Raw genomic sequence first — 13,536 nt, forward strand, 5'->3', positions numbered from 1 at the left:
TCATCAACGGTCGTCGGTGGGCTTCATACCATTCTGGCGAAAAGTTCCTCCTTTACACCACGCATCAGCAGGCGCACTTTTTTCTCCTCGGACATTTCCGGGTCGGCGTGTCAGAATAGGCGGCTCATTTCTTCTGTAAAGATGGCAACATTCTCGTTTGGTAGCTGCACTCGGGCTTCCAATAGAACCTCAGCCCTTTCTTTCTGGACGATGCTCGTGAAGGTCCGTAAGAAGTTACTTCAGAACAGCTCCACATTGTAAGGGTCAACTCCCGGTTCTCGAATCAGGTCCTTGCGGCATCTTCCAAGGAGAAGTACACATGGCGCAGCTTGTCCTCAGCGATCCAGTTGTTGAAGACTGAGATCCTTTCGAAAGTCTTCAGCCAGGTTTCTGGATCCTCCGATGAAGCTCCATGGAAGGTAGGTGGCTCCCTAGGTTGTTGAAGCACGATGGGGGACGCTGGTGCTGCCATTGTGGTTGTTGACTTGGTAAAGATCTTCCTGGTCATCTCAGACAAACGTCTGTGCTCCAGGGGCAGTCCTTGCAGCCTGCGGCTAGCTCGCTGGTCCTTGGCGATGGTGGTGTTGTCCTCAGGCTTCAGGCTTAGATCGTGGCTTTGTGGGGGCGTCCGGTACATGAACACCCAAGCACCTCCATCAGATGGCACATGGTAGTGACGGTGAAAAAAAGCAAAACAGTGAATGGCGAAACAAGCATTTTATTGGGCGAACTTGTGCCCACAAAAGCAAGTTACACTCAAAGGAGAGCAATAGCGGTGAACACGATCGGCGGTCGTTGAAATCTGATCAGCGGGTCAAGTGTGTCAGCTTTTATACATCAGTCGTCGAATGTTCCAGAGTAATCGCTGGGACTCGCGTGTCTTCCACCAAGTTCGACATTATTCGCGTCGCGCATACATGCAATCAGATTACACAAGGTTCGGTCACAGACAGCGGAAGGAACCATCGATAAGATTCCAGAAACTTCCGATACTTGCAGGCGCGTGCTGCGCTGTGCGATAACATTTGTTAGGCGGTGAAAGGTGGTCGCCCGATAAAGATAAACAAGTACACGTGTCAAAATCAAAAATCACAATACAGAGTATCCCTACAAATGAACTTGGTTTCCACAAGGTAGGTGCCAAATTGCTGACCCATGAACAAAAGCGCACGCATCAACAAAAGTGCATGACCAAACAGAAGCGCAAGTATGCATGTCTAGAAATAACCTGGAGCTGTTCAGAGTAGATTCTGTGAACTTCACTGTATGGTATGACTGCTGACGAAATGTGGGAACACCGCTCCCGTTCGGAAAGTAAACTGCTGTTAAAGCAATTTAAACATGTGCCTCCTCAGCACCAAAGAATTGTCAGTCTGTTCTGTCCACAGGCAAAGTGATGGCTACCATCTTCTGGGAATTGAAGGGCTTATTGCTTGTGAATTTTCTTCAAAAAGGGGCAGACGATCACTATACAATACTATGCGACCCTGATTAATTGCCTGCAGAGCACCACTGCGGCTAAACAATGAAATATTCTTTGAAAAGGAGTCAGTTTTCACCAAGTCAACGCACCTTCACACCATGAAGCTGTGGCGACAGCGAATACCCATTCCTGTGACTTCTCCGTGCCTCAACGCCCATTGTACTCATCAGATCATGCCCCTTCAGAATTTCATCTTAAATGAAGAAGGAACTCTCAGGATCCACTTTTCTAGTGATGTCATTCAAGCCACAATGCTATTTCTGGAGCACAATGATATCAATTTCTTCATCCTGTGTTCCAAGATCTGGAAACACACTAACCCAAATCTGTGGACCATGTAGGGGACTACACTGAAAAGCAAGATGTGGTTAGTCAGGTAAGCCACTTTCTTCTGGTTAAAACTGATAACTTTTTTGACAACCCTTATAAATCTGGACATCTGGCTTTAATTCAGCACAAACCAACGAGCTGATGGCCCAGGGTTAGATTCCTCACAGAAGAAATAAGTTGAAAGTTGAACCTCGCTTTAACGTACACCAGGAATTTAACAATCTAGACAAAATTTGGTATACAAGATTACATTATAAAGAAGTCTAAAACAAGCACAACTCAATGAACTGTCAGAACTGCCAGACACTTACCTGAACAAAGCCAACTATTGAGGTGGAAAAAACAACTGCTTCTTCACTTCTTTGTTGAAAATCATTAGCAAGTCTTATTAAACTGAGGTTAGGGCAATCCGTGACATTAACGGAACACTAAAGAGAAAAATGATTTATAACTGTGTTAGTAAATTACCCTTTCACAAGTCCAAAAAAGCACTCATACTGCAAGAAGACACTTGGCAAGCCAGAAAAGACAAAAGAACGAAAGACTGCTGGTGATGCCGCCTTATAATTCCCACACCAGACTGTCATAACACCACAGATTTTTACGCCATCTGCACAAGCCTAGTTAAATGTTTGTCGTTAAAAATGGACTACATTGCATTCTAAAACAACCAAAGATTGAACATTGGAAGTTCCAAGAACTTTTGCTGAACCACAACAGCCTAAATGGGGAAAAATACTTTGCAATCTGTGACATCACCTTGACGTACCAGCCACAGAGTTCTGGCACTAAATTCAAAAATGAGACTTTGACAGCCAGTTTCTCTCCTAATAGTCAACCTATTACTGCAATATCAAAGAAAGTAGAGTTTTTCAAGAATACTGCATCAATCTAGACCAATAGTTTTTCTCTCAGGTGTCCCTTCAAGTCTAGAATAGCATCACATCCTGGTTTCCGCCCCCCCCCCCCCAAGGCAAGTTGAATAAAATCTAGGGTTTTACAAAAACTGATTCGGTCAGAAATTATCATGGTGCAGGTAACGGGCACCGACCAGAGAAACAGAAGTTTAAGGACATAAACAAAAGAAACATTGTTCCTTTTAAACCTTTATTTCATTGGTTGGTGCTTATTTTTCCGTGCCAAGGCAACCACAGTATTGCAAGAAGTTGGAATATCAGCATCCACAGGTTGTTCATGCACTACTTCCTCAACAATTGACGCATCACTTGGCACGACCACCGTAGTTTCTGTCATGCTGTCATAACCGAAGAAGTTGATTCTTATGGCTTCAACCAATCACCCAGAATACATCATAATCAACACTGTCCTTGAGCTCGTGCAGCTCAATCACCTCGATATTCAGAACCAGTGGAAATGGCACAACACAAAAGCACACTAACAACAGTTTGAACCACCTGGCTTGAAGCAGCATCTTGTGTGTACTAGACGTGAAAATTGCATTTATGTTACAGAGCAAGTCAGAAGCTAGCTCCTGTTCCATGATCGCTGATTATCAGTGTGCTGTAGAGAAGCCTGCCATATGCGTCCTGAAGAGTGCATGCTCTCGCAATGAAGAATTCAATATGTCGATTGCCAGCTCAAGAAGCATGTTCCGGAGACAATGCTTAAAATGCAAGTAATCCTTATAAAATTTTCGCTATCAATATAACCAATACAGAAGTGGGACAGATAGCACTGCTTTTCGAGCAGTTCTTAGAGCAGAAATATCTTCATTTTGGAGAAGAATATTTAGAATTTCGAGCAGGTTGTGAGGAAACAATGGACATTTTTGTAGCTACAAATTTCCAATTTGGAGCAGCTTACTTGTTGAGGAACAATATAAATCTCGAGTAAATCACTAAATAAGAAATTGCAATTTTTACATCACTATCAGTCCATCCTCTTTCGACTAAAAGTTCTGCAGTGTTTTTGTAAATTACGTTACATTTGTCACAGCCCTTTCAAAAGACAGAAACAACACTGCTGTGTTTCACTGGTTAGTTTTCACCAAATACATTGAAGTCCCAATAATTCAGAAGAGTGGAATTTTGGACCAGCAGGTGATGCATATTTGTGTACGGTGTGGTGCAAAAGATGGGAAAATGTGAGGTGAGAGACAGGACACGTGCTTGACCTGTCTGTCTCACCTCACATTGTCCCATCTTTCACACTTCATCGTATTAAAATATCCTGATAATTCCAACTCCCACAAATGAAACCAACCGATAACTAAAACTGTATTTTCTGCCCTGTCACGACGTTTAAATAGAGGAAAACAATCAGTATTCAAACAAATAAAGGTGCATGACGGTTACTTCAAGCAACATTCCCATTTCCGTTTACTGCTTATTATGCAAGTGTGATGCCCAAACACAAAATTAATTTCTGGTTGAACGCTGGCGTGTGTGGTATTCTTTTGTTTTGTTTTTCTGTGCTATTATCAGGATTCTTCAGCAAAGGTCTGGTGTATTTCTGCATACAGGTGAGGACTGCATGATGCCCGTACAGCAGCGAAATTGCAGCACCATACGTGTTTCACTAGATGGTTACTTTGCACACTGCAGACATTCTTTCAATGATTCAAAACATGATTTGTTTAAAACAAATCTATGACTAAATAGAGCCGAAATAGTCATATACGTTACAACCTAGTAAGGCTTCGAGTGCAAGTTCTATTGCATGTATAAGACTATATCAGCACAAACATGTCTATACTCTTTCGTTGGATTTCTATGTTAAACATTTTATTTGTAATGGCTTACTGAAATAGATGTCATGGCCATTGCGTGGTCAATAATTTTGCAGGGAGGCATCTACTAGCCTGCTTCAAATGCACTTAAACTTGCAATCCAGAAATTTGCAGATTTCAGTACAGCGCTGCATGAAATGTATTCTCGTTGGATAAAACCATATATGCTTTATTTCTACTACTCTATACTGCACCCACTGGGCGGGACAAAAAGAAATGTTTGACATGTGGTAGCAAAGGTACCTCAAATGAATGAATGTCCTTAGACTGAAATACGTACTCAGTGCTGCTGCAATGTTCCTCGCAAGTGATTTGTTCATTCAAAGCTTTTGCATGTACAGTATTTGCACGATTCTAGCGCGCCCCTTATTCTAACATGCAGCACTGCCCAAATATTTTTTTAAAAATAACTTGGTGCCGATTCTACCGCGCACATCAAATAATGAAACCTGAGTTGATGCGTACCGAGTTGAAATGATTTTATAGAACACACAAAGGCACAAAAACACACATACAGCTTAATCATAGCGGCCAGTGGTGGTCGCACTCAGTGTTATGAAGCAGCTCGGGCATAATGGGACGCATTTTTACAGTTTTGGTGCCCCTTCGCACAGCAAGTTGCAAATGCAGCAGGTTGGCACAACCTGTACAGCTGTGCCACCTGTGTAATTATCTCTTTGCCATAATGACGTTCAACTGCACTGCTTAAGTTACCTGGTGTCATTACACAAACCTTGAATGCCACACGTTGCCAGGAGCTGTGCAGAACTTAATGGTGCAACATTTATCTCATTTCAACCTAAAATATGAGCCACCTTGCCAAGCTTTCCAATAAGGTTTTCCTCTATGTTAATGATTTCGTTATATTTCTTAATAGTGACATTCACCCAGGGGGTGCTGATAAAATTTTGACGGTACTCAGGCAGCATGGCATAGGCCTTGATTTTACTTTCGAAGTCCCTAAAGATCATCAACTGCAGTTTATAGACCTGAGGTTAACCTTTGGTAAAAGTCATGCTGCTGGAAATATGATCCCAGGGCGGTTAAGACCATTTTGAACTATAAATCCGGTGCTTCTAAGGTAGTGAAGCGGGCTATTGCAAAGACTATCCTAAATGTTGCATTAAACAAGTCGTGTTTTCATATGTCGAAGGCTACTTTTTCTGATCAGGTAAATCGTTTACTGGACGCTGGTCACCCAGTATGGTTCGTGGCATCAAGAGTATAAATGACCAAGGTGGCAAAACTAAATTAGAAGAAACAAAGGAAAAACGCAGTAGTACCGTATCTACACAAGTTGGCGCATAGGCTTAAGAATGTTCGTTCAACGTACAGCATTGATGTTCATTTTTCTGCAAAACATAAGATAGGTCACAAATGCCCATTAGTTGATAATATGCTGAAGGATAAGCAAGTAAAGGAAAAGTGCACTGCCAACCATGTGATTGGGTACATCACTTGTGGTAGGCAAGTTGTATATGCCATTCCATTACCTTGTGGTAGAGAGTATGTGGGACAAACGAAGCGCTGTGTGAATGTTCGACTTAGGGAGCATGAGCTATCTCTTCAAGGGGTTGGGCCACTTCATCTTCTGGAGCATTGCAAGTCGGGCAGTTGTCACCCCTATTTTAAAGAGAACTATTATCATTTATACACATGCAAGCCAATTGACAAAAGAAATTGCTGAGGCTTACAATATAAAGATTAGGGACAGGGCATGTATCAGCAAACAGTCTATCACTCTTCATAACAAGGAACTGCGTTACCTTTGTCAATTTTGATTATGTGTCAGTTGGTCACAGTTGCGTTGATGTATCTCTATGCCTTGTGCATGTAATCGTTTATTAACTGGCACCTATATATATGTTAGACATATCTCCAATAAAATATCAGTTGAGAGCCAGTGCAGTGTCATCGTTTTTACCTTCCTTTTGTCCGTGTCCTGTGTTGCGCTGTTGCAAACCTTACAATAAATCCTAACCAACTGGCCCTACTTGCAGTCTTTATGCATAGGCAAGATGTCTATAGCAAGCAACAGTAAGCATACAAGTGACACTTGCCTGAAACAGTTGTATAAATTGAAACAAAATGCTCTGCAGCATAATGTCACTTGCATAACATTCCTTCCTCACAGGAATTTATCTGCCCACTTCATTTCATAATTTGTGCAAGCAGCTAAAGTGCCAGCTACCCACCATAGAAGGTGTTTAGTATCTTCTTTCATGGCAAAAGCAGTGCAGCAGCAATCAGAAAGCAGGCTTGCTGTTTTAAAAAGCCATTAAAGCTATCCAACCTGACTGTCGCTTTCCCCACATTATGAGAGTCCATGCACTCCTTAAAGGCTAATAAATCTTACAATTGGTGCCGAAACCCCAGATACAACGATAGCCAGGACCACTACAACTATTCGGACAGCTCCTGCTGACAGAAACCTTTCTTCGAGAATATGACCGCCTTGGAAAGGAAATCGCAACACAGGACCGCACATTAAACAAACTGCACCGTATCCTTGGAGAGAAACAAGTGCATTTTCGAGCCCATCCAGAAACTTGACGAGGAAATCTATGTGTACACATCTGACAACATCGTGGAACAAGAGACTTCTGACTCGATGACATTCAGTGACAAGGTCATACAGGTCATGGCACAGCTTTGCGAAAGATTTGGCGACACGTCAACCTTTGTGCAAGATCGTTTAAGAGCACTCACTGACCTACAACCTGACTTGTCATCATCCAACACTCTGCAGTTTCGAATGTTATATGATGATGTCCAGATTCATTGCAGGACCCCCAAGGCTCTTAGAACCAGTCCTTTGACTTACTGCTCAATGCCAAGCGAAATTTTTCTTCAGATGCCCCCTTGTGTCATGTTTCTCCATTACCATCGGCAGTCAAAGACTAACAGCTAACTCAACAGAATTGTCTATTGTTGAACAGCATGATCAAAAAAAAATTAAATTATGGAGTTTTACGCACTAAAACCACTTTCTGATAATGAGGCATGCCATAGTACGGGACTCCAGAAATTTGGACCACCTGGGGTTCTCTAACATGCACCTAAATCTATGTACACGGGTGTTTTTGCGTTTTGCCCCCATCGAAATGCAGCCGCCATGATTGGGATTCAATCCCGCGACTTCGTGCTCTGCAGCCTGACACCATAGGAACAATATGAATACAACCTTCCCAAGCTGATAAGCTTTTTCCAGACAGGACCTTGAGTGTCTGGGCTCAAGAACGAGGTTCAAACACCAGAACACCCAAGTGACCAACAAAAATTGTCATACACTAGCTGAAATCCTTCTGCAGTTCTTCATGGAAAAGTGACAGACCTGTCTATTTTGTTCAGCATAGCATGACACAGCTGAGTGCATGGCACAGGAGATCTGTCTAGATTAAAAGAAAGTGAAGCTATAAACACAGGAATGTTGTTTTAGATGTTTGAGGCCAGGATGTCTTGAAAAGCAGTGTTAAAGGCGTAGTTTATGGGCATCACATGCATCGTCATGTGTCCTCCATGTGCATCCTAACGTAATTACTCCGCCTGACAAACACATAACTATGGCAATAGGCCTTCTCTTGAGATAGTCTTACTAGTGGTTATACTTCAGACCCGCACGACAAAAGTATCCGAATGAAGAAGCTCTGCTACCGTAAGAGTTCCTGTGGACAGAAGTAGCCAGTGAAGCTTCATCCTGACCGACTTATGCAGAAGACTTGACTGTGAAGTAATCAAGAAAGAAACGCTGACAGTGGGAGTTTTTTGGAGGCAATAGAGACCCACAAGGCTATGAACAGAGTTGGTTTTATCCTCCATAATTGAAATGGCAAGACCACTGTTCTAATCAAAGCTTTGGAAATTAAATCAATATTCAGTCAACTCATTCCTTTTCCAGACAAGGCGATCAACACCAAGCGAAGCAGTTCAAATGACATCAACTCCATTTTATGCGACCAGCGAGGCAGTATGTAGTTCCACTGCAATTTGGATAGGGTAAGACTTCTTCTGGGACACTGTAACCGCTAGAGTGAAGACGATTTAACGCAATATCAAAGCCATCAAGACAAGGCTCAGCTGGACAGTTCACGGTCCAGGAAGAAAATTTGCTCGTACCACTGCAGCTGAGAAAGAAAATATATTACGTTTTTACTCATGCTTGTCATATAGCCTGCTCATATGGGGCACAAGTGAAAACTTAAGAAGTTATTCAGAAAGAAGTACTCAGTTTATTTGAAAACCATTAAAATGATCCGGGGAGGTATCAGGGCTCACTCGTTCTTCAATAAGAGCATCTCAAAAGACTGCCGAAAGCAAGAGGGTGGTTGCGACTCTTGCAAGGAAGGGTGTGAGGTATCTGGCAATCCATTTTTCATGAAACACCACAGTTCAAAGCGAAACAAGTTTATGGCTACAAACTATTACATTACTTTCATAAATACAGCTCCAGTATTCTCCAGTAGATGAACCTACCCACAATTACCCACTGCATAGAAAAGGAATTCAGGTACCTGCTACAAGGTCAGGATAAAGTAGAGCACTAACCACATATTGTGTGCCTGCGCTTCTAAATGATGCTGACAAAAATATGAACTTCTACTCCTCCTTACCGAAACTTGAACCCCACATCAACATCTTTTAAATGTGTAAGCATTTCTATGCTTACCCAACGAGGGAACCTGTCCATCTATCACCTAAGACGCTCGCCTTAAAGGTAGGGCCCGCAGCAGCAAGTGAATTGACTTTCGCGCTGCCTCTAACTTCAACATGAACTAAGTGGTGAGAACAGAGCACACAAAGCTAGTGTGAGCACTCAGTGCACTCTGTCCCTATCACAGATCCCTTGCAAGATAGGGCCCGTGCGGCCGCACCATATGCCACCACCGGAGTACAGTTGATAATGGTTCGAAGTGGATGGATAAGGCACTAAATAGCGATAATGGCTTATAATGATCGGAACATAACCAGCGCGCCTGGTGCAGCCACCTACAGTAGTTTTCTTGTGTCTTCAATTCATTTCACCTTGTGCCAATGTCTGCAGCAGTTCATGTCACTGCAGCACTGTTTATACTGGTCGGATCAAGTTTCGCAACAATGTTAATGACAGCAGGCTCCATGCAGACGGGCAAGTGGCACAATGCTTACACATACTTGGACAACTCCCAGAGGAGTTTCTGCACAAATTTTTTTTGAGAATGGATTAAAATAATATAGTAGATTATAGCTTGTATGTGTCATTACCAACATTTATTGCCTTATGTGTGATGTTTTGGTCCACGAAAAATAATTTGTACAAAGCATGCAAAATACTAGATCTTCCTGGTTATAAACCTGCTTTTATGTATGTCTATGTTGCATAAACATTTGTGAGAAATGTTCTGTGCATCTCATGTAGATGTTGTCAATGAGTTTTCTTATGTATCTGAATATATCTCTTTGCTGCCCTTTTCATTTGTATGTTGTACAATACTTCTTGCTGAATTTATTTTAGTATTTTTCTGTTGTTCAAATTTTTTTTTACCTCGTGGTGAAGCCCTGTTAGGCCAAATGGGCCTTAGCTTCACTTCAATTTTCTGTGTATAGATATGTGCAGAAATAAAGAATCATCATCGTCAAAAAATAATAGTGATAATAATACAGGAATTGTTAATTACTCAAGTGTCATCATGGCCCACAGGTGTACTAGAAGTGAACAAAGCTCTCACAAAGTTTTGGAAATCTGAAAGCATCGTAATTAAAAACCAAACCAGGTTTCAGAGGTAGATGCCATTCTTAGAGAGTTGGAATCAAGCTTTGCATCAGTGATGGAAGATATCAAATCACTCTTCCCTAGAAGCAGGAAGTCGACCTCTTGAACAACCTAGATGTTGCTGAGCAATGGTTAAAACAACTGCTCCACAAACTTTTCCCAAGTGATTCTGCCATGCAAACAAACGACAATGCTACTTGCCAGTATGCTGAAGAGGGCCCAACGGAGACAGTTCCTTTGACGCAACTAACAAATGGGGGATATATTGTGCAGGATATATACTGTGCATTGTGCACCATCAGAGTGAACCTACAGTTGTGCAGCTGTGCAGCAATGATGTGACATAATGGGCAAGGTACAGAAAGCGCAGTTGTCAAAGTTGGCAGATGCCCATGCTGCACAGCTTATAGCGCATGTAACTTTGCATTTGCCCAAAGTTGTCAATTGTTCCTGGCGCTCGCTTAGTCAAGTTCTCAACAGAACAGACTTGAAGGGCATGACATTCCGTGCAAGACTGATTGAAAGTGTACAAACAAGGTTAAAACACCTACGGAAATTTTTTGAGGGCAAGGAAGGGGTGGACTATCAGTAGACACACAATAGAGCATATTGCCTGCAATGCAGTAAGCGACATCAGTAACCACTTAGACAAGAATCGAGTTGTCACATCAGTCTCTTGAATTGAGTTATCACATCATCTTGAGGCAGATATTTTGCCGCTTCCCTATGGCAAAAAGATGCCAGTCAAGCGGAAAGGCGAGCACGCTAGACAACAGATCGGATGACTCACAGGAACGGTTTGCTGGAACTCTGACATCTCCTAATCAGTGGCTGCAGGTTGCAGCAAAGCAGACACATCCATCTGGCAGCATGGACAGCTTTTGAACAGCTACACTAAGAACCATTGCATAAAACATTACAACCAAGTTTCGAAACATAAATCATAGATGCTCTGGCCATGTAATGAGAGGCGATGATGACTTAAGCAAGGTAAAGTCGCACATTCTAGAACAATACCTAAGCCAGAAACACTTGACAGACTGGTGAATGGAAGCTGGAGAGCTGAACAAGAAATGCAAGAACGATGCTCGTAGAGCAAAGCAGGGCAATGCCCTTCATGCAACGTTAACAATATAAACTATACGAAATGAAGTCAAAAAGGTACAATTATTTACACACCTGCGTTGTTTTGTTTATTCTGCGACACATTCTTGTCCTTTTTTGCGACACAATAGGCTGCTGTAGTTGTCGAGTGAACTGAACGGTTCCTATGAAACATTTTCGCTGAACGCCAGACAAGATTTTAACATGCGATCAGTACTGCTTTAAGTTCGAGTGTTCGTGACACACACTGCACACTTGCCAAACACGTCACTAAATAATACTTCCTTAAACGTCGCCGCTTGCATCATGTACACTCTTAAAACAAATGTACACCCTTTGGGTCGTATCTTGCCACACAACAATGATCACCTGTCTTGCTTGCGTTTCCTTTCTTGAAAACGCTGGTCTCTTACTTTCTTGTCGAGAATGCTCTGTCGTGCTGATAACGCGCATGCCGTTCGTGACTTGGAAGTACCGGGCTCATAGCGTTAAAGAAAGGAAATGCAGACAAGAAAGATGACGATTATTGTTGTGTGGCAAATTAAGATACGACCCAAAGGGTGCAATTTTGTTTAAGAGTGTAGGTGACACGCACCTTACCCTGGATCATACCTCTAGCTACACTCTTAAAACGGTTGCACCCTTTGGGGTGTATATTTGTCCCACAACAATAATCGTCATCTGCCTTGCTTGCGTTTCCTTTCCTGAAAACTCGGCGCTCGCTACTTTCCTGTCGAGAATGCTTCGTCACACTGATAACGCGCATCTACTCGTGACTGGAAAGTGCCGGGCTCGCAGCGTTAAAGAAAGGAAACGCGGGCAACACGGATGACGATTATTGTTGTGGGACAAGATACGCCCCAAAGGGTGTACATTTTTCTAAGAGTGTACACTTTTAAGCTAAACTACACCCTTTGGGTCGTATCTTGCCCCACAAAAATAATCATCATCTGTCTTGTCCGCATTTCCTTTCTTTAACGCTGCGAGCCCGGTAGTTCCAAGTCACGAACGGCATGCGCGTTATCAGCATCACAGAGCGTTCTCGACAGGAAAGTAGAGCGCGCAGCGTTTTCAAGAAAGGAAACGCAAGCAAGACAGATGACGATTATCGTTGTGTGGCAAATATACACCTCAAAGGGTGTACATTTGTTTAAGAGTGTATCAAAACATCGGCAACATAGGAAGCCAAATGACTCCATGGCACAAAACAAAACAAAGCAAGCTAAATTATAAGCACACAATGATACCAATAAGCATCACGGCACAACTGTCTTGCATTGCAGGACAGCCGGACAACGGAAACTATAAAGCAAAGAAAACTAATAGCGAAGCACCCAGGGATAGCAATCAAGGTTTCACGTAGCGTCCCAGCGTCCACGCGAAACGATGATCACTGCCACCTCGTACGATCTTTCGATACAGCGCAGCTAGCTGAGGGAGCAAGCAATTACCTTGTTCCCGTAGCCGTCCACAGGCCCCCGCTGCTCACACGAAGTCAAACAGCACTCCAGCATCATTAAAACATTAAAAAGGCAGTGCTGCTTTAAAAATCTGCGTTGGCAGCGTCGCGAAAGCACATGCGTACGGACAAACGCGGCGCGGCTGTCGCAAAACAAAAATTACATGCAGACAGCTGGACAAATACAACGAGCAGCTGATGAAGCAGTGATTCAGTACGGCTAGTATAGTACGGCCAGAGGCACTCGTACCAGACTGGTATAACCATAGAGTTACTATACTGACTCTAGAGGACAAGCTACCCATAGGGCCCATGACGACTTTTAGATGAGAAAGCATAAGGTGACCTGTACTTGCTTTCAGCTCTTTCAATAGTAATTGCGCTGGCCACATTGACCAGTAGCAACAGGGCGGCGCCCTAGAGGTTCCCACTTTTCCGGCTCAGCTTTTCCTCTAGAGTTGTTCTACTAACTCTATGGGTATAACGGCATACCACGTCCTAGCGGATTTGGTTGTTGAAAGACGTAAATATATAAATTGTTTACAAAAAATTAAAGCGTACTTATTTGTTTATATTAAGTGAGCGTTCGTACAGTACAAAGAATGTTGTATCAAACTTGTGGAGGGAGTCCTGCAGCCACCTATGGGAGCAAGGGAAGCCGC

The 13,536-nt window shown here is 42.8% G+C and overlaps 1 protein-coding gene across 2 annotated transcripts in view; it reads right to left on the reverse strand.

The window, feature by feature from the left end:
* The window catches only part of LOC142585008 (uncharacterized), a 36,312-nt gene extending 23,245 nt beyond the window's left edge, over positions 1–13,067 (reverse strand). Inside the window, exon 1 of one of the 2 annotated variants that reach the window (XM_075695428.1) lies at positions 12,867–13,067. In XM_075695428.1, the coding sequence (XP_075551543.1) occupies positions 12,867–12,932 (66 nt within the window). In that variant the 5' untranslated portion in view covers positions 12,933–13,067. Of the gene's footprint in view, positions 1–11,101; positions 11,179–12,866 lie in introns of those variants that run through there. The other variant, XM_075695429.1, reaches the window with a different exon arrangement.
* Between the last annotated feature and the right edge of the window lie 469 nt (positions 13,068–13,536).

The sequence above is a fragment of the Dermacentor variabilis genome, chromosome 6, assembly GCF_050947875.1.
Source record: "Dermacentor variabilis isolate Ectoservices chromosome 6, ASM5094787v1, whole genome shotgun sequence".
Lineage (NCBI taxonomy): Eukaryota > Metazoa > Arthropoda > Arachnida > Ixodida > Ixodidae > Dermacentor > Dermacentor variabilis.